General features: G+C 51.5%; 1 protein-coding gene across 1 annotated transcript in view; it reads left to right on the top strand.

Moving 5' to 3' along the window:
* FAM174B (family with sequence similarity 174 member B) overlaps positions 1 to 12,018 on the top strand; it is a 40,135-nt gene extending 28,117 nt beyond the window's left edge. Inside the window, exon 3 of the mRNA XM_043434309.1 lies at positions 10,369 to 12,018. Within this exon, the coding sequence (XP_043290244.1) occupies positions 10,369 to 10,372 (4 nt within the window). The 3' untranslated portion in view covers positions 10,373 to 12,018. The remainder of the gene's footprint in view (positions 1 to 10,368) is intronic.
* The last annotated feature ends 8,872 nt before the right edge of the window (positions 12,019 to 20,890 follow it).

The raw sequence follows: 20,890 nt of genomic DNA, 5'->3' as shown, positions 1-20,890 counted from the left end.
GGGAAATAATGGAAACAGTGAGAGACTTTATTTTGGGGGGCTCCAAAATCACTGTAGATGGTGACTGCAGCCCTGAAATTAAAAGACACTTGCTCCTTGGAAGAAAAGCTATGACCAACCTAGCCAGCATATTAAAAAGCAAATATATTACTTTGTCGACAAAGGTCCATCAAGTCAAAACTTATGGTGCTTCCTTCGTAGCTCAGTCAGTAAAGAATCTGCCTGCAGTGCAGGAGACCCAGGTTCGATCCCTGGGTCGGGAAGAACCCTGGAGAAGGAAATGGCAACCCACTCCAGTGTTCTTGCCTGGAGAATCCCATGGACAGAGGAGCCTGGCTGGTTACAGTCCATGGGGTCGCAAGCATCAGACATGACTTAGTGGCTAAACCACTTACGCCTGCATTACATGGTTTTTCCAGTGGTCATGTATGGATGTGAGAGCTGGACTATAGAGAAAGCTGAGCGTGAAAGAATTGATGCTTTTGAACTGTGGTGTTGGAGAAGTCTCTTGAGAGTCCCTTGGACTACAAGGAGATCAAATCAGTCAATCATAAAGGAAATCGGCCCTGAATATTCATTGGAAGGACTGATGCTGTAGCTCCAATACTTTGGCCACCTGATGTGAAGAACTGACTCATTGGAAAATACCTTGATGCTGGGAAAGATTGAAGATGGGAGGAGAAGGGGACAACAGAGGATGAGATGGTTGGATGGCATCACCAACTCAATGGACATGAGTTTCAGCAAGCTTGGGGAGTTGGTGATGGATAGGGAAACCTGGCATGCTGCAGCCCATGGGGTCACAAAGAGTTGGACACGACTCAGTGACTGAACTGAACTGTCAGGCTTTGATAGAAGTTTTACTAGCTTCATAAAACAAATTGAGGCAGTTCCTTATTTTCCTTTTCTCTGAGATAGTATCAAATTAGAATTATTTGTTTCTAAATGTTTAGTAGAATTTGCTAAAAGTGTCTGGGCCCGGATGCTTTCTTTGTTTGAATACTGGAAAACACTATTGATGTCTAATTCTTTGAATAGTTACAGGACTATTTAGTCTTTATTTCTTCTTGGGGCAATTAAAAAAAAATTATTTATTTGGCTGTGCCCAGTCTTGTTGGGGCATGCAGGATCTTTACTTGGGGCATGTAGGATCTAGTTCCATGACGAGGGACAGAACCTGGGCCCCCTGGATTGGGAGTACGGAGTCTTAGCCACTGGACCACAGGGAGGTCCTGTTCTTGGGATAGTTTTGATGGGTTTTATTTTTCTGAGATTTTGTCCTTGTCATACAAGTTTTCAAATGTATCCTCCTCAGGTTACTTACAACGTTCTCTTTTTATCATCTTTGTATTCTTTGTCCCATGTGTAGTCATGGTCCCCTTTTCATTCTTTCTCATTGTTGTTTTAAAGTATTTGTTCCATGGTGTATATGTACCACAACTTCTTTATCCATTCATCTGCTGATGGGCATCTAGGTTGCTTCCATGTCCTGGCTATTATAAACAGTGCTGCGATGAACATTGGGGTGCACGTGTCTCTTTCAGATCTGGTTTCCTCAGTGTGTATGCCCAGAAGTGGGATTGCTGGGTCATATGGCAGTTCTATTTCCAGTTTTTTAAGAAATCTCCACACTGTTCCTCCATAGCGGCTGTACTAGTTTGCATTCCCACCAACAGTGTAAGAGGGTTCCCTTTTCTCCACACCCTCTCCAGCATTTATTGCTTGTAGACTTTTGGATAGCAGCCATCCTGACTGGCGTGTAATGGTACCTCATTGTGGTTTTGATTTGCATTTCTCTGATAATGAGTGATGTTGAGCATCTTTTCATATGTTTGTTAGCCATCTGTATGTCTTCTTTGGAGAAATGTCTGTTTAGTTCTTTGGCCCATTTTTTGATTGGGTCATTTATTTTTCTGGAATTGAGCTTCAAGAGTTGCTTGTATATTTTTGAGATTAATCCTTTGTCTGTTTCTTCATTTGCTATTATTTTCTCCCAATCTGAGGGCTGTCTTTTCACCTGATATATACACCATGGAATATTACTCAGCCGTTAAAAAGAATTCATTTGAACCAGTTCTAATGAGATGGATGAAACTGGAGCCCATTATACAGAGTGAAGTAAGCCAGAAAGATAAAGAACATTACAGCATACTAACACATATATATGGAATTTAGAAAGATGGTAATGACAACCCTATATGCAAAACAGAAAAAGAGACACAGAAGTACAGAACAGACTTTTGAACTCTGTGGGAGAAGGTGAGGGTGGGATGTTGCGAAAGAACAGCATGTATATTATCTATGGTGAAACAGGTCACCAGCCCAGGTGGGATGCATGAGACAAGTGCTCGGGCCTGGTGCACTGGGAAGACCCAGAGGAATCGGGTGGAGAGGGAGGGGGGAGGGGGGATCGGGATGGGGAATACGTGTAAATCTATTGCTGATTCATGTCAATGTATGACAAAACCCACTGAAAAAATAAATAAATAAATTAAAAAAAAAAACAAAACCAAGCCAACTAAAAAAAAACACAAACTCCTAATTTGGCTCACTCTGGTTTTGGCTTGATGAGGGAAAAACATGTTAATATTTTTAAAATGTAGAACATAGACTAACATACTTTAGTTTATATGTCTGCTTAATGGATATGAAGTGCTATCTGGAGTGTGTGCATATGTCCTGGAAGATTATGAGATAAAAAAAAAAAAATAAAGTATTTGTTTATTTGGCTCTGCCAGGTTTTAGCTGTGGCACATGTAATCTTTATTTGCAGCACGTGGGATCTGGTTCTCTGACCAGGGATGGAACCCGGGCCTTCTGCCTTGGGAGCATGGAGTCTTAGCCACTGCACCACCACCAGGCTCCTCCGTCCATGGGATTCTCCAGGCAAGGGCACTGGAGTGGGTGCCATTGCCTTCTCATTAGGTCTGGAGTTGCTCAGTTGTGTCCGGCTCTTCATGACCCCATGGACTGCAGCCCACCAGGCTCCTCCATCCTTGGGGTTTTCCAGGCAAGAGCACTGGAGTGGGTGCCATTTCCTTCTCCAATAATAATATTGCTTATGTTTACCTTTTCTCCTTTTTCTTGTTCAGTCTTGCTGTACATTTAATTTTATCCATCTGTACAAAGAACCAACTTTTGGTTTCTTTGATCCTTTTTATTATATTATCATTTTTGATTTCAGTTCATTTCTGCTTCTCTTCCTTAACTTTCTTTGAGTGCATTCTGTTCTGTTTTTTCCTAACTTCTTCCGTTGGCTGTTTAGCTCCTTTATTTTCAGCTGCCTTGATGTTAGCAGTATTCTGTAATCTTATCTACTTCAGCTGCCTCCCTCAGGCTGTCCTTATCAGTGCCAGGCACTACCCTGCCTTCTTGTTTGTTGTAAAGGACAATGGCTTCAAGTGGTTCTTGTGAGAAGGTGGTGCCATTTGTAAGAATGTGAGTGAACTTGGGGCTGAGTCACCCGTCACAAGACCACTCTAGTCCTCGGGCTCAAAGACCTTCGGTTGTTGAAAAAGACAAAGACTGGGTCATAGCTTTTCTTATTACAGATGTAATGTATGGTATGGAGATTACAGATTAAAAAAAAGGGAAAATAAAATGACGTTTAATCTCACTACTTAACGATAACCACTAGAGTGTGTGTGAGTACGTACCTGTGGAATCCTCTTTTTTTTTTTTTAACAGAAATAGGACTGTGTTACACATGCAGCTTTGGAACGGTTTTCCACCTGAACGGCATGTCACAAACCGCTTTTCAGGTCAATACATTTGAAAGGACAAGGATTTTAAGGCCGGTTTTATGTAGGCTTTAGTGTTTTTGAGACCTTCTCTGTCTGCACGTGATGGTCTGCTCACTGGTCCTCGTCTTTCCTGTTTAGACAGAGCTCAGCTTAATTTTTTGGTTCGCCCTGGGAAACAGACTACATTTAAATCGGATGTGGCTGAATCATGACCTTGGTTGGTTTTATGAATGAGTGCAATAAGGAAAAGCGTGGTTTTGGCGCCCGGCAGTGAGGTGGTACCCTGCGTTGTATTACACCTTTAGCTCGCGGATAACGTGTCCTGACTTGGAGCCTGTGAGCATCAGCCAGGAAGTGGGGCGGAGAAAAGGCAGACAGGGCAAGGCTTCCGTGGGCAGCCTCCTCAAAGGCTCGCATGGCACTGAGATGTTACAACGTGTGAGGTTAGGCCCCCACGTTTAGGGCCAGATGTGGGGAGGGGCAGGGGCTTCCCAGGCGGTGCAGTGGTAGAGAACCTGCCTGCCACTGCAGGAGACGTAAGAGACACAGGTTCAACCCCAGGGTCAGGAAGATCCCCTGGAGAAGGAAATAGCTAGCCACCCCAGTATTCTTGTGTGGAGAATTCCAGAGACAGAGGGGCCTGGTGGGCTACAGTCCATGGGATCGCAGAAAATCAGACACGACTGAGCGACTAAGCCCACGTACGTGCACATGTGGGGAGGGAAAAGAGTCTTTGGAGATGAGTTTCCAACTCTGTACTTTAAAAGGCTAATTGGAAGAGAGAAATGATGGCTCAGTGGACTGCAGAGAACCCTGGGGCTTTGAAATGGTTCCTTATTTCAAAAGGCGTTTGCATCCTGGTTGCATGCATTTGAGCTTGGTTGGCCTCGCGTATACTGGTAGCTGATGCTATGGGCCTCTGTACCTCCCCGGTTTATTACTGAAGCCTTATGTGACATCCTCTGGGCAACCCCAGGGGCGAGGCGGATGCTACTCTTTCTCCACCTGGTAGGCGGCACCAGCAGCTGTGACCAGCGCAGCCCAAAGGTGCTCCTCTTGGAGAACACACACCGGTTCCCCGGGGCCAGGAGGGAGGGTTCAGTTCCTCCGCATCTTAAGTCTGGAAAAGATGTGACCCGTGGGAGTGCAGATGTGCGTTCCAGAGATGCCTGCCACCCACCCTCTCCTGGATAGGGCTGCCGGAGGGAATATAATTAGAAATGCACGAGATGTCCCCTGCACCTCTGGGGGCTGTGCCTAGCATCATCTTATCTTTGGAACAAAGCGCATTCAGTGGCTGTTTGCAGCCAGAGGCCCCTGGAGGCTGTGGTAGGAGAGGGGGAAAACAGATTTGATTTGCTTATCCTCGACTGAGGCCCGGGACCTGGGTCCCCATGGCCACCCTAGGGTAGTGACAACTAAGTCCCTGCTCAGTGCCCTCAGGGCAAAGACTTCTAGAATCCTTGAGCTGGGAAGGCCCATTGGCTCGCTCCACGAGCCCTCATCTCCTGAGGACGAGGAATGAGGCTGTTGGCGTGTCAGCATGGGCACAGCTGCAGAGGCAGTGGGTACCCTGAGCTGCTGGGGCCTGGGAGGAATCCGAGGGGACCCGAGGACCTGCAGGCTCCACAACGGTGCTGGGGCATCCTTGTTGTTCTTGAGTCTGTCAGTCATGTCGACTCTTTCGAGACCTCTTGGACTGTAGCCCAGCAGGCTCCTCTGTCCATGGGATTTTCCAGGCAAGCGTACTGGGGTGGGTTGCCATTTCTTTCTCCAGGGTAGTCTTTCCGATCAGGAATCAAACATGCATCTTCTGCCTTGGCAGGTGGATTCCCCCAGAGTGTCCTACCTGGACCTGAAACAGCCTCGGAGGCCATCCCCAAAGCAGTCTGACTAGCTCTCTGCCAGCCCTCTTGCTTGCAGAACGTGGAACTTACCTGTTGTATGTAAATGAGTGTCTCCTGAGGCATTTTTTGTTTGTTTGAATTGCAATGCTGGCATTCTGGGGGCAGTTCTCAGCTAAGGTATTGTGCCCCTTAAAACTGGTTGAGTTTTATGTCTATGAGGAGGGAGACTGTGCAAACAGGAATTTGTGTGGTGATGAAAATTTACTGCTCAGTGACTCTTTTATTGAAGCATAGCTGATTTACAGTGTGGCGTTTGTTTCAAGTGTACGGCCAAAGTGATTCAGTTATGCAGATACATGTATCTATTCTGTTTCAGATTCTTTTCCCTTATAGGTTACTACAAACCTTGAGTATAGTTCCCTGTGCTGTCCAGCAGATCCTTGTTGTTGTCTGTTTTATATATACCTTTGTGCTCAGTTCTGTCTGACTCTCTGCGGCCCCATGGACAGTAGCCCGCCAGGCTCCTCTGTCTATGGAGTTGTCCAGGCTGGAATACTGGAGTGGGTTGTCATTGCCTTCTCCAGGGGATCTTCTGTCGACCCAGGGATCGAACCCACGCCTCTTACGTCTGCTGCACTGGCAGGTGGGTTGTTTACCACTAGCGCCACCTGGGAACCCCTGTTTTATATACAGTGAAAGTGAAAGTGAAGTCGTGTCTGACTCTTTGCGACCCCGTGGACTGTAGTCTACCAGGCTCCTCCATCCATGGGATTCTCCAGGCAAGGATACTGGAGTGGGTTGCCATTTCCTTCTCCAGGGGATCTTCCCGACCCAGGGATCGAACCTGGGTCTCCCGCATTGCAGGCAGACACTATAACCTCTGAGCCACCAGGGAAGCCCTTATATATAGTAGTGTGCATATATTAATCCCAGACTCCTGATTTTTCCCTCCTTCCTTTCCCTTTTGATAACCATAAGTTTGTTTTCTGTGTCTGTGGATCAGTTTCTGTTTTGTATATAAATTCATTTGTATCATTTTCTTAGATTCCACTTTTGAGTGATATTGTATGGCGTCTGTCTTTCCCTTTCTGACTTACTTCACCTCGTAGGATAATCTCTAGGCCTGCCCGTGTTTAAGTGAATCTGATTTAGTGCGCTGCTTACCTGCATATACAGATTACAGTGCTGTGTGAGAATCAGGCATGAAAAAGGGGGGGGGGGAAGGGAAAGAACACACATAATCCTAACTAGCAGAGCTTTTCTAGAAGCTTGCCGCATTGTTCGGTGGTTCTTTTCTGTGTTCGGTGCGGTGGCATGAAAGCAGGGGGACTGCCCGGGGCCCCTGGCATGGGGTGCTGGGGTCCTCCCATCTGGCCGTCTCCGGAGCACTCAGTACGGGCAGCCCAGCTTCCCCCTCAGCTTCTCCATCTTCTGTTTCCGTGGCTGCCGCGCCGTCTTTCAGAGGCATCCTGGTTCCCAGACAGCTGCTCCCCTGTGGAGGGCTCTTGGTACCCACAGATGAGCTTCCTGTGAAGCAGGGGACAGGGACAGGTTGGGGAATGTCTCTCTCTTTTTCTGGGATGGCTATAACCCAGCATTGTCATACAGGGTAGTTACCAATCTGAAGGGAATAAACATTGCTCATGGTGCCTAAACATGCCTTCACTTCACCTGGAGTGTCCAGGGAGGGTGGGGACGGGGTCAGAATGGACCCCCTTTCTGGTTGGTCTTAATGACAAAGCAAGGATGTCAGTAGTGGTTTGGCTCTTCTGGAGGAGGGAAAGGACCTAGAGAGCCCTCTTGGAAATCTCTGCGCATCACCTTGTACGTGTGCCCAGATCACGGTGAGCGCAGGTTCTGGGCTGAGATGGGGAGACGGCAGGAACATGGACTCTTACAAGAGGACCTGGCCAACACCTCCGGGAAGAAAGAACAGAGCTCTATGGGCCGCCAGGAGGGGCTCATCTCCCTGGCACCTCTTCCCAGTGGAGATGAAGCTTACAGGGGGTTAGGGAGGACCAGGGAGCGAACGCAGAGCTGATTAACGGGCAGGGAGGAGCGTGAGGGCATTGGTGGAAGAAATAATAGCATGTCGAGGGGTGCAGGTTTGAGCAGATGTAGGACTAACCAGGTGGCGCCAACCAGAAGGAACCCACCTGCCAATGCAGGAGACGTTAGAGATGCAGGTTCGATCCCTGGGTCGGGAAGATCCCCTGGAAGAGGGCACGGCAACCCACTCTGGTATTCTTGCCTGGAGAATCCCACGGACAGAGGAGCTTGAGTCACAAAGAGTTGGGCACAATGGAAGGCACCTTAAGCACACAGAGCTAGCCAGATGACCCACAGCTGTGAACCCAGGACCCTCCCCAGGGGAGCACCCCAGAGCTTCACGGCCTCAGGGAAACAGCGGGGTGGGAAGAAGAGAGCGGGGACTTTTCCGCCAGCCTCCTCACCCCAATCCCCATGTTGGTTTTCCCCAGAACTTCCCAAGTCCCGGTAGCACCGGAGTCTGCAGGACAGCTGACCACAGTGCTCAGACTTGAGATCCAGAGCTGGTGACCTCCGGGGTGCTGGTGCGTGCCTCCAGAGCTCCCCGTGGGGTGGGTGAGCGGATCTGTTCCCTTTGTCTGGGAGCAGCCCCCCAAGGTTTAGTTCCGCTGAGGGAGCCTGAGGAATGAGATGTGCTTGATTCCTCGTGGGCTCCCCTCCTCCTGATCCAGTTCCACTGGCTCTGTGTGTATGTACACACGTGGGTGTTTATTCCTAGAAGCACGAGAGATCAACAGCCGCACATGGTGTATGTGGGGCAGGGGGATGGGGTGCAGGCAGAGAACCTATCAGAGAATCAGGGGGTGGGCCCTCAGGGCATCCGGAAGATGCAGTTCAACTAAATGGCATTTTGGGGATGCCAGTGAAAGGGAATTTTCAGCGTGTTGGCGATATGTAAAGTTCACATCTCTGCTGACAGAGTGCTAACGGTCTGCTTTTTCCAGATTCAGCAGGTTCGCTGGTGTATGCTTGTTTACCTGCAGGTCTGCTCAGGGATAGCTCTTGGGAATTGGGTCCCTTTACTCTGGTCTGATTCTTGTTTTCTGAAACCTTTGTGGCTCTGTCTCCAGTGTCCTGGCCCCTGCCCCTCACGCTCAACGCTGAACTTGCAGCCGGATGCAGTGGAGGGCCCGATGGTGGGGGTCAGGGCCGCTGGGAGGTCCTCAGGCTGCGTCTGTAGAGTGGGGGTGAGTGCCTGGGCTCTGCGGATTATGGATGTCAGTCAGTGGGAGTGAGCCGCCCACTCCCCAACCCAGAGAAGGGGGCATGTAGGTGATCCAAGAAAGCCAGCCTTCACAGCGTGGACATGGCCGTGGGGATTTATCTTTTCTCTTCTCTACTCTGTTGAGTAGGGGACCCTAGTGGTCAATATGAGGATACCCTTTTTGTTTTAAATTGGAAATAACTTCAAAGTTTAAAAAAGTTGCAAAACAGAGTATAGGGAACACCCAGATACACTTTACCTAGATTTTCCTATTTTAATATTTTGCCTCATTCGCCTTATGGTGGCTCTGTGTGTTCAGATTATTTTTTTCTGAAGCATTTGAAATAAGTTACATTTATCATGTCCCTTTCCCCCCAAATAAAGTGTGGATTTCCTAAAAATAGGATGTCCATATCTTTCAGTAATTAGCTACCTGATATTTATATTTGGGATCATATAACATCAAAACTGTGGTTTTTCTTGAAGTCATATATGGATGTGAGAGTTGGATCATAAAGAAGGCTGAGTGCTGAAGAATTGATGCTTTCAAGTTGTGCTGCTGGAGAAGACTCTTGAGAGTCCCTTGGACAACAAGGCGATCAAACCAGTTACTCCTAAAGGAAATAAAGCCTGAATATTCATTGGAAGGACTGATGCTGAAGCTGAAGCTCCAAAATTTTGGCCACCTGATTCAAAGAGCCAACTCACAGGAAAAGACCTTGATGCTGAGAAAGACTGAAGGCAGGAGAGAAGACGGTGACAGAAGATGAGATGGTTGGATGGCATCACTGACTCAATGGACATGCGCCTGAGCCAACTCTGGGAGACTGTGAAGGACAGGGAAGCTGATGTGTTGCAGTCCATGGGGTTGCAAAGAGTCAGACACAACCTAGCCACTGAACAACAACAACATCATGCAGAGAAGTTTGTTATTTTATAAGTTCTATTAAGTCCCTACTATTTTTTCATGTGATTATATCATTGTTGCTGTTTAGCTGCTCAGTCATGTCCGACTCTTTTGCGACCCCATGGACTGTAGCCTACCAGGCTCCTCCGTCCATGGGATTTTCCAGGCAAGAATACTGGAGTGGGTTGCCAATTCCTTCTCCAAGCGCTGGTATAAATACCCGCAGGAGTGCTAGGAAGGAGGGTTACAAGGAGAAGAGGGGTTGTGTACAGAGGTCTGTGTGGGGACCTAGGAAAGGATGCTGAGCTGGGAGCTGAGCGGAGGGAAGGCCCTACCTGGAGGAGTGGGTGTGCATTGCAGGCAGCACGTTCAAAGGTCCTGGGGTTGAGGAGGGTGGAGTTTTCAAGAACTGAAAAGATAGCTTTTCGGTGTGATGGGAATAGAGGTGGGGGTGACAGCTCGGGAGGCGCTGCTAGAGGGGCATGAAGGGGGGTGCCACCTGCCCTGCCAGGCTGACAGCTGATGATGTGGCCTGGGGGATGGCCGTGGTCAGGGAGGGCTCACAGAGGGTGTGCGGCTCTGCCAGAGGCCACTGACCTGTTCCTCCTCTTCTTTTAGGTAAAACCTGTGCACCAGCGTGTTGGCATCCTGTGGCAAGCTGGTCAGCTGAGGCTGGGGGTGTGAAGGATCTGGAAGCTGTCCCACCCGAGGTGTTGAAACCAAAACAAACACTATTTGTGCAACTGCGGCGCACTCCTGTGTGTGTCTGTGCAACATCGGCTCTGCGTGTCACTGCAGGAGACACTACCCTCTGGACGCCCCTTTAAAATGTCACCCCTTCCGTCCCTCCCCCAGAGGGCTTTTGCCTTGCTGAGGGGCAGAAACAGGCTGATTTTTAAAATAACTTTAAAGCAACTCTGTCGACAAAAGTGAGAGAGATCAGAAGTGGGTTTCCGACAGTCCACTCTCCTGGATCAGCGAGGTTTTAGGTGTGGTTTTACTGGGCTTGCTGGAGCTCTGGCCTTTCGTTGGTGGTGGCTGCGTCCAAGTTTTAGAGCGCGGGGCGTAGAGCTGCTCAGCTCATAGCAGGTGTAAACAAGTCCTTGTGGTTCCTTTTCTTTCTTTTCCAAAGGGCTCAGCAGAATTGGCCATGGCTAGCTCACAAAGAATTCTGAATATCAGGGAGAGACCTATACCTGTGTTTGCTGTGAGTGTGTGTGTGTGTGTGTATACACGTGAGATCATTTCTCCATCTCCAAAGAGAAGAGAAAGTGCTCGTCCCCTTCAGTTAGTAATATCTGTTTTTTCTCCACCCTGTCACCGTTTTACGTTGTTGGTCTTAGAAATGGAATTAAAAAAATCACTGTGATAATTTAAATGAATGGTGATCTAGTTGGCTGATAAAAAACCCACTGCCAGGGACTGTGTTTGCTGTTGTCCAGGCCAGGGTGGTCCAAGAGCCTACCCGGCCGCAGGTGGGGCCAGGGGTCCGGGCGGCGGGCTATCACATAGCTCCAGTGCTCAACACTTGCCGGCTTCTGGAAGCGGGACCTCGGGCTGACTTCTCAGGACGCTAGAGGCCTCCCGCTTCCCAGTGTCCTTCTGGCTAAAGTCTCTGGGCAGTGCCTTGGGGGCCTGGGGACTCTGTTCTTTCTGGAAGGATGTTTTTTAAATTTTTCTATCTCCTCTTTCCTGGCGTTCTGCAGGGCTCCCATATTTGCCTGTATATTGGCTCCTCCACTGCTTGGGATGAAAACTCCAGCTTTTTCCCACTTGCCTCCTCTATTCAAATTCTTCAAATTCTTCCTGAGAAGGGGGCTGCCCTGCTCTGGGGTCCCTGGCCCCCAAGCCCCACTGGGCCAGTCAGGCTGACCCGTTGGCCTGTGGGGGACAGAGGACGATGCTTGGGGATGGCCAACCTGAAGATGGGGGCCCGCTGCCCCTTGGCGCCTCCCAGGACCGCACTGCTTTCGCTGACCTTCCTTCTCCCTTTCTCCACCCTGTTTGCCGGAGGACTGGGCCGGATTTATCTCCGCCATCCACTGTGTCCTCGCAGGGGGTGACTCACCTGGGAGCTGTGTACCCTTTGAACTGGAGCCATGGCTCCCACTCGCCTTTGTATCCTCGGAGAAGCTGGATTTTTCTGCCTGATGCGTAAACACCAGGTGCTTGCCACCGGGCCTGGCAGAGGCAGCCCCCAAGGATGACCTTCTGGATGCCAGAGCTCTGGCACCATGGGCTCTTAAATAAAAACTCTTCTGGCGCGAACTGTGTGCATTGATTGCCTTGGATGTTTTCTGAGCTGGGAGTCCAGCAGGGTGCCTGGGGCTGGGAGGGGCAGAGATGGTGGACCACGGGCAGGTCCCTGGTCCTGGGAGTTTAGAAAAAAATCCCAGGGGCACGGCACACTGCCCCGCTTTGTCCACTGTGCACCCCTCGCTGGTGGAGAGGCTGCAAGGTGAGGCAGGCAGGCCAACCTTTGTGTCGACAGGAGCTGGGGGGAGTGGGGTCCGGGGCAGTGGGGAGAAGGGAGGGTGGGGTGGGGAGAGGAGGCTACGGGGGTACCCTTTCATTATCTGCATTATCCAGCCCCTCCTCCATGAAGATAAGTTCTGTTTCTTAAAAGCAGAGTGAATTGGGCCTTGGAAAAGCAAAGTTGGGGTGGAGGGAATGTCAGACCTGGTAGGTTGTCTTCCTTCCTCTTTCTGTTCTTTTCCTGGGCACTTCAGAGGGGCCGACTTCATGGTGAAAGGGGCCCATGGTCCAAAAGGATCCCACACCCCCAGCATCTCTGCTTTCCTCCCTCAGTGGAAGCTTAGGTGTCCTTAAATGGGGGTACCCCGATCCTGAAGACCCAGTTCCCATTCTTTAACAAGTGCATGAAATTGAAAGTGTTAGTCCATCAGTCCAACTCTTTGTGATCCTGTGGACTATAGCCCGCCAAGGTCCTCTGTCTGTGGAATTCTCCAGGCATGAATACTGGAGTGGGTTGCCATTCCCTTCTCCAGGGGATCTGCCTGACCCAGGGATTGAACCTGGGGTCTCCTGCATTGCAGGCAGATTCTTTACCAGGCTTTATCTGAGCCACCAGGGAAGCCCCATCACATGTCCAGCATCAGCTCTGAAAGGTGTGAATGCTGTAGAGACACAATCTAGTGTGGTGTCTTCTGAATTCACTTAAAAAATAGGACTGGAAGTTATGAGGAAAACATTTCAGACTGATTTAAAAAGTGAATTTTGATTAAAAGTGAATTTATTATAAAAGCAATGTTTTTATGGGGGACATTATGGAAGACAATTATAAAGAAGATAAAATATCTTATCAGATAACTCTGAATGGCATTTTGGTGTTTTCCCCTTCTCTCCCTCCCTCCTTCCCTCCCTCCCTTCCTTTCTCTCTTCCTTCCTCTCTTCGTTCCTTTGGTCATTTATCTGCATCTATCATTTGCAAGCATTTAGCAAAGACCCACTTATGCAGGGCTCTGTAACTGGAAGGCTCAGGAAGTTGAGTCTGAAGGGAAGACCAGACATGGTGACCTAGAGGGATTACAGGGTGACAAGGTGTGGCAGGGATGGGGGTGGATGGGGCCTCGGAAGCCTCGACAAGGGAAGGAGCCAGCTCTGCTTACACTTCTATGCCTTTTCAGCTGTTCTCTACACATTTGGGTCATATGACCTGATTTTTTCACTTACCATCATAAGCATTTCCCCATGTCCACAAATATTTAAAACTTTTAAAAAGAGATTTGGCATTGTATTTTGGAGAACTGCACCACCGAGGGACTCCATCTCTAACTGATACCCACAAATGTATAGAGGACAGGAAGGGCCCCTTGGCCAAATCCAAAGAGTGAGGCCCCTGGGGTCTGAACTGCACCCCAAAGAGCTAGTTTCTTTTTCTCCTCCTCCTCTTTCCTCCCTTTTAGGCCCCTTCCGGTATTTCAGCCTGGAGCCTGGGGAAGGGTGAGGTTGACCTGAGTTGGCTCGTCACGGGGTAGCATCATCTCTGCTGCTGCCCAGGCCCGGCTGTGTGTGGTTCTGACCCTCGGCTGTCTGCACCCGGGTCGAGCAGCTCGGGGACCGTCCGTGTGTCACTGAGCGGAGCTCACAAAGGGCAGCCGCTGCCCTGGCTCCGGACCTGCGCGCCGCAGACTCATCAGAGCCCTACCTGGCTTCCCACAGCCGTCGTGGGCGTGGCCTCAGCACGTGTTCCCGGTGGTTCGGATGCGCAGGGGGGTAGTTCCGGAGCACTGGCCCCCGCTGCCCTGTCCTGGAAGCGGCCGTCGAGGGAGGTCTGGGTTCAGTCTTACGTGTTCTCAGAAGGTCTGGGCACCACCGACATGGGATGCCGCCTCCGTCGCGCACTACTATGTACTACATCAGAGGTTTCTGCTGAAAGTTTTGCAGCTTACCTTTGCGGTGCTGATGGTCATCCTTGGGACGAGGTCCTAGGGCCTGGACGGATCCGATCCCAAAGTTCACACCCCGGGATGGAGTGCCGCGGAGCGAGACGACGCGGGGATGTGTAGGGCTGGAGTCAGGTTGGGGTCGCAGAGTCCAGCACTGTCGGTCCACACTTGAGGAGACTCGGGCTCCGGAGTTGGCGGGAGCTTCAGCCCTCCGCCCCAACGGGCGGTAAGTTCCCGCCGAGCCCGAAGCATCTGTACCCAGAACCCTAAGCAAGACCCAGCCGGAGGCCGCCGCCTTCTCCGCCTAGTGGCTCTCGGCGCCCCGCCAGGGGCGGCGGGGGGTGCTGGGGGCTGTGTCCCTGCACCCCCGGACTCGAGAGGCTGTGGCGACTGCCCTCGGGGCCGGGGGTGGATTCGGGCCACCCTATAAATGCACACACACACACACACACACAAACACACCTCAGATTGACAACGCGGTGCCTCTGAGGGAGACCGCCGTCAGGGCGTTCTTGAAGGCAGTCAGGCGCCAAGACTCAGTCTGAAAGCCCCGAACCTCACCTGGCCGGCCCAAAGAGCACCGCGGCTGGTGCTGGCAGCCTGACACCCTGACACGCTGCCCACCCCCCCAACTCCCCGGCCGACCTCAGCGTCCGCTCCTGCCCCCCCCCCCCCCCCCCCAATTTGCATCCAGCCAGCCTCCTCCGTGATTCCTGGATGAGCCACACGCCGTCCCTTTCCAGTTCAGATCCAGTTCAAGGTCTGCTTCTCTGTGGTGACATCACCCACCGTGCTGGGTGGCCGGGGTGGCGCTCTGCAGAGGCGTCTGTTCTCCGAGGTGGCCCGGGCCCTGTAGGCATCTAAGATAGCAGGATCTCAGAGGCCAACGCCCTTTGCGCACTGTCCTCTGTCGCCTGCAGGTTTGAGACCATGGGGTCATTTTGGCCTCCTGGTTTCTGCCTTCTGCACATCTGCTATATTTATTTACCAGGTCGCCCTGGGTGTGAGAAGCCATTAAGACTTCCTCATATAAAATATTCAGGGGCAGCGCTTTGACTTTCTGGAGGAACGGGGCGAGGGGGCGGGGTCGGGTGTTCTGGGGAGGGCTGACCCTGTGTGTCACAGGCACACGTGCACACACTTCTACAGGGGGCTTCAGACGTTTGCTGCTTTTAAACCTTCTTTCCTCTTGCCACTGGAGTGTCCCCTGGGCCCCCGGTCAGCGTCCAACCTCGCATGGAGTCTTGCCGACACTCCTCTCTTCGCCCACCCTCTCTTGACTGTATTCTCCCCCCCCCCCCCCCCCCCCCCCTCCCGATTCCTTCCCCTCAATCAAAAGCATCGACCCTCCCCTGGCTTGTTGGGGGCAGTTAGTCCACCCTCTTCACTGAGCCTTGGGATGGTCTCCCTCAGGCTCTGGGGAACCTCACCTCTTTCTTCCATGAGTCCTGATCATACCCTTCCTTGCTGCCCCTGCCCCAAGCAAACCACACTCTTTGTCTCAAAAGGGGCCGTTACTCTGATGTTGCCCCCACGTACTTGTTGACATAACCACAAGGTCAGCCAGCACTCATTAGTCAGCTTCTCCCTCATGATGCTCTAGCTTCCGGGTGGCCGTGGACTTGAATGCTTTGTGTATGTGTGTGTGCCAAGTCTGGGCACTTGGTCGGGGGGGCAGTGATCACTTTTGATAGTGACAATGATGGTCATATGAGGACCTGGGCGATCAGTGACCTTGGAAATAGTTTTAGAGTGAAGGATGATGTCAACCAGCATTTCACTTTAAGAGTACTCTGAAAGCCCAGCCACGATCCAGTGACCTGAAAAGTCTCACACAAAAGGAGGAGACAAAAGAAGAGGAAAATGAAGTGAGCTAAGAGGAGGGGCCCCCGTATTTTGTAAAGGAAGGGGGGAGTACATCACTGCAGTAGTCACTGCGGTCAGTACTTCACTGGCCGTCCCGAGTCTCTGGGCCTTATGGGAGATGCTGTGATTTCATTCATTTGCCCTACTCTGCCAGGCACTGTTCTAGGAACTGGGAACACCCGGGCGGACAAGACAGACGTAGCTTCTGCTGCCGTGGAATTTATGCTAAGCAAAAGACAAATACCAGCAGCTAAAAATTCTGCCATCCTGCTGAAAGCGAGAAGGGGTGATGGTGCACAGGCGGTGGTCAGCCAGCCCTGAATTGAACTTGAAGGGACAGAAGGGGACTCTGGTTGGAGGAGGGAGGATTCAGAGGGAGGCTCAGGAGGAATGGCTACAAGGTGGGCTGTGTCCAGAGACCATCACGGGGGCTACTTTCCTGCCAGAGAGCCTGATTTCCCCGTGTCAGACATCCTCTCTCCAAGGGCAGGGCTACCTTGCTCCTGAGAGTGCCTCATGACCCCTTGCAGAGAGGAATGTGGGAGAAGAGGGGATGGGTGCCGATGGTTCCAGTTTGGATTCTTTCAACTGTCACCCGGGCAGGATGAGCCCACCAGAAGTTATCTAGCTGATTTCCTAGACAACCTGCAAGGCATCTAGATCCAGTTTCATCCCAGAAAAGGGCCCAGTGAGGGCCCGCTGCAGTGAGGGGAGGGTGTCAGGTTGGGTCTGCCCCCAGGCTCAGACATTTCAGCATCCCTGACAGGTGACTCCCGTGAGTCTCTAGGCAGCGGGACCCACCAGAATTTCCTGGTGGGGAAGAAGTTCCAGGATGGCTGTCTCTTTGTAGGAAACGTTAGAAGCTTAGGATGATGCTGTCTTCTTCTTCCGGAGAAGACTTCTCTGCTGCGGACACGTACCTGCTGGCCGTGACAGACGGGACTACCATAATCCAAATTCACAGTCGGAGGTGCCCGAACCAACTCGGTGACAGGAAGCTGAGCTGCAAGCATGTGGAGGGCTGGCTCATTCTGGTCCCCCTTACGCTCAGAGGGTAGCCCTTCTGCGGGGTCAGGGTTGAAGGAGGTGAGGGAGGGCTCACTGGGCTCCCTGGCTTTGGGCCGTGGCTTTTGTCTACAAACCCACTGGATGCACAGCTCCGTTTCTGAGCAGATTTATCTGGATCCACCAGTGCCCTCAAGGCAAAAGCAGCTTCGAGAGCTGGGTTTACTGTTCTGGGTTCTCTATGACTCTGCCCAGTAAATTCCCCACTATCTTGTTATCTCTTTGATGCCTTTAAGAAGATTGTCCATTTTATAATATTCTAGCTTTTGCTTTTTTTTTTTTTTTTAAAGTAACTGTCTCCAGGGGATCGTTTCAAAGGCCTAGTGGGCCATTTCCACCAATGGAAGTCTTAAGTTACTTGTCTTGGTACCATCCTGCCATGGGGCTCCTGGCCAGCTTCAGAGATGCCCACCCTGGGAGGAGAGTGTTCCGCAGAGCTGTGGTGGGGGACGGGCAGAGGGAGGTGGCTGGGCCCTGGGTCTTTGGGGCAGACAAAACTCAGACAGACAGCCTCAGGTCAGGGGCAGAGGCCCGCTCACCTTCCCGGGAGGGTTTGCAGGGTCCCGCCGCTGGGCCACCCAAGGAAGCCTCTCACACTGGCCTCTTCATTCATTGGCTATTGAGTCCTTATTTTTCTCAGGGACTTCGGGATAGGAACAACCAGAAGGAAAGAAGAAGAGTCAGGCATGCTGGGCGGGCCTGCAGACTCAGAGGGCCAGAGAGGAGGGATCAAATTGCCTGCAGATATAAGGCACCCACAGATTTTTAGGGGACTCCCACCTAAGCCTTTAGGTAGGGTATTCTGTTTTGTTTTGTTTTTTTTCCCTGAACTTAGGCAATATTATGAGAGACCCAAGTGGAAATCAAATTACATTCACATTTGTTCAAATTCACTCCAATTATTTCCCCATACATATGTATTCTACCCATTCATTTATCTATTTATGTTACGATGCTCAGCGTGTGTCTCTGACCCAGGGTCTGCTTCTGCCTTGTCTCACGCGCACCTGGGCCAGTGACGATGCTCAGCGTGTGTCTCTGACCCAGGGTCTGCTTCTGCCTTGTCTCACGCGCACCTGGGCCAGTGGTCCCTTATTTGACAGAGGATGTGTTGTATTTACGCCTCTCTTACTACCAATATCAAATAAGGAGGAAGAGAGAGTTAGTGAGGAGGCCAAGTCCAGAGGGTCTAGATGACTGTCAGGTGCTCGGGAGGCTGGGGGTGAGCCCGAGGAGACACAGGGACAAAAACTAAAGACAGGAATATTTTCTCTTTTGTGTCAAGCGCTGCACGCTCTCTGCAATGTAAGTCATCTCCGCAAAAACCCACCCTTCCTGCCAATTTGCAAAATCCCCCATTTCCGAGGACATGGATGGGGTTTCCTGAGGAATGCACTGTCTTTTATCACTGTCTTTTATCGGAATATTCTCCTAGTCCAGGACCTTTGTGTGGCTTCTTCCAGGTTTTCACTGTTACAATGAATGCTTTGAAAAACCTTGCACGAGCCTCTGATGATTGCATTTTCTGATCATTTTGAAGGATAGATTCCTGAAAAGGGGACCTCAGGGCAAAAGCTTTCGGTGTATTTTATACCATTGCTTTTGTTTTTCCTACAGAGTTTATACCAGCTTGCATGCCGAGAAGCTACAGATGGTAACATGAGTCTCAGCTGGGCACCGTTGTTAATGTACCTTGTTCTGATTCCGTGATTCCTCACCGGACTCTCCAGTGTACGTGTGTCCTGGAAACAGCCCAGGAGGAGAGAGGAGTCAGGATTGTTGGAAGGGCTTACAGACCTCAGAGGATCAGAGAGGAGGGTGCGGATACTAGGGAGGTATGTCTACAGCCCATGCTAATGGCCCCTGGGAGGAGGTGGTTTTTGTTTTTTATTTTAATGATTAGTTTGGCCTTGGAGTTGATCAGTTTTGGATACCAAAGAAAACCAAGCTTCTGAGCCTGTGAAGCCAAGTCAGAGGTCCTCCTGCCTCCTCTGGTCCTCCTGTGGCCTCTAGGGAGAAGGAGGCTCTTAGGTAGTGAGCCAGCCGGCCCTCCCGGTAACCTCCCTGGGCAGCTTGGCTGGCAGGGAGGGACCCTCCTCAGTGTCATAGTTGCACAGGTCTTGATTCATTCATTTCACAAATATTTACTGAGCACTTACTATGCATCAAGCCCTAATGTGAGCATGGGGGGCGGTAGGGGGGACACACCAGCCAACAAAACAGAGGGAAGCAGCCCTGCCGGTCCAGATTTCATATTCTCAGACACGTTTTTCTGCTTGAGGGTCAGCTTAAAAATCTTTCACTCTCAGAGCTGGACTTCCCTCTCCCTGTGCTTCAGAGCCCTCCCCTCCCCATGAGGCTGGCTTGGTCCTGGATGAAGGATGGCTCCCCCAGGGCTTGTATTGTCCCAGCTTAGTGTGTGTGCATTTTCTCTAGCTTCTATCCTTAGTCTTTGGGGGCTGGGGGGACCCCTTTGCCTAGTTTAGACTTGAGGGTGGAGGGGTGGGGGCAAGTTTCAGGGAAACCAGAGCTTAGCATTGGCACCAGCAGGCTTTCAGTGGAGTGAGGGGGAAAAATGCAGGGCTCCAGGGCCTTGGGGGTGGCCTGGGCATGGGTCAGATGCAGCTTGTGGCATATTCCCTGGGCGGCCCAGACTCAGTACAAGTTCATTCAGCCTCGTGTTGTGACCTGAGATGCTGGCACCACTGGGGTTTAGATGTCTTCAGAAGGCAGCAATTGAAGAAAAGACTTGATCCAGCCCTCTAAGTGTCTTCTGGACGCATTCATTTGCATTCTCTCTTGTGTCACATCACATGCATTGAGAAATGGGATGGGCCCCGTATTTGCATGATCGCAGTCTAGCACGTCTCCCAGCGTGTGAGTGACTGAGCTCCTGTGAGCCCTGCCTGTCACTGGCAGGGTGGGGGCGTGGCCTGCTGGCTGGCCCCTTCCCGCCCATCCGTGTCATCTGCGACCTGCGGGGTCCTGTGACCACCTGCGCTCCGGGCCAGGGGTCAACAGAGGGCCAAAACACACCTGTGCTTTCCTGCCACGTTCCGCAAAGGGGCTTCTCACGGTCCCTTGGCCTTAGACAGCAGCTTGAGGAAGCAGACGTGAAACACAGCTCCTTCCCCATTGTCCCCAGTCAGACCAGTCCCACCAGACATTTCTTGGTCTCTTCTGTAGACTTGGCCAAGACTTCAGCAAGGCTGGGGAGGGGGAAGGGTGGCAGGCTGAGCCACACAGAGTTCTCAGAAACCGTCACCAGGGCCCTTCCCCCCAGCCCCCCATAACCATTTCTCCTCCCCCAATCCTGTCCTGTGAGGAGAAGTCCTCCACTGTAAGTCTAAGCTGGCATATCCCAGCCCCTAGGGGCGCTCGATGCTGTGAGATGCTGAGATGCTGTCCACTCACAGAGCAGCCCACCCCCACCCCCCAGGGGCAGGTAAGGTGCATCATCACCTGCTAAACCCGGATGTGGGCCCTCGGGTAGCCCTTCTGTCTGAAGTGATGTGGGCGACTGCTGCGGGCAGGGCAGGTGCTCCGTCCACCCCCCACCCCGCATCCCCGCCTCCCACGCCCGTCAGGAGACAGCTTCCTGGGAGGATGGGGGAGCCCCCTCGGGTCTGGTAAAACTCCCGAATCCCAGAGTCAGGGGCGGGCGGGTGAGGCCAGGGGGGACCCGTGCCTTCCTCAAGGCAGGCACACCTCTACTCAAGAGGACTGTCTGGTCTCCTGCATCCGCCTCCGTGAGTAAATGGAATGGTTAGGCAGGGTCCCCAGGGTCCCCTCATCGTTCC

This window comes from Cervus canadensis, chromosome 17 (assembly GCF_019320065.1).
Source record: "Cervus canadensis isolate Bull #8, Minnesota chromosome 17, ASM1932006v1, whole genome shotgun sequence".
In the NCBI taxonomy this organism is placed as follows: domain Eukaryota; kingdom Metazoa; phylum Chordata; class Mammalia; order Artiodactyla; family Cervidae; genus Cervus; species Cervus canadensis.
This window is presented reverse-complemented; position numbering and strand designations above follow the sequence as displayed.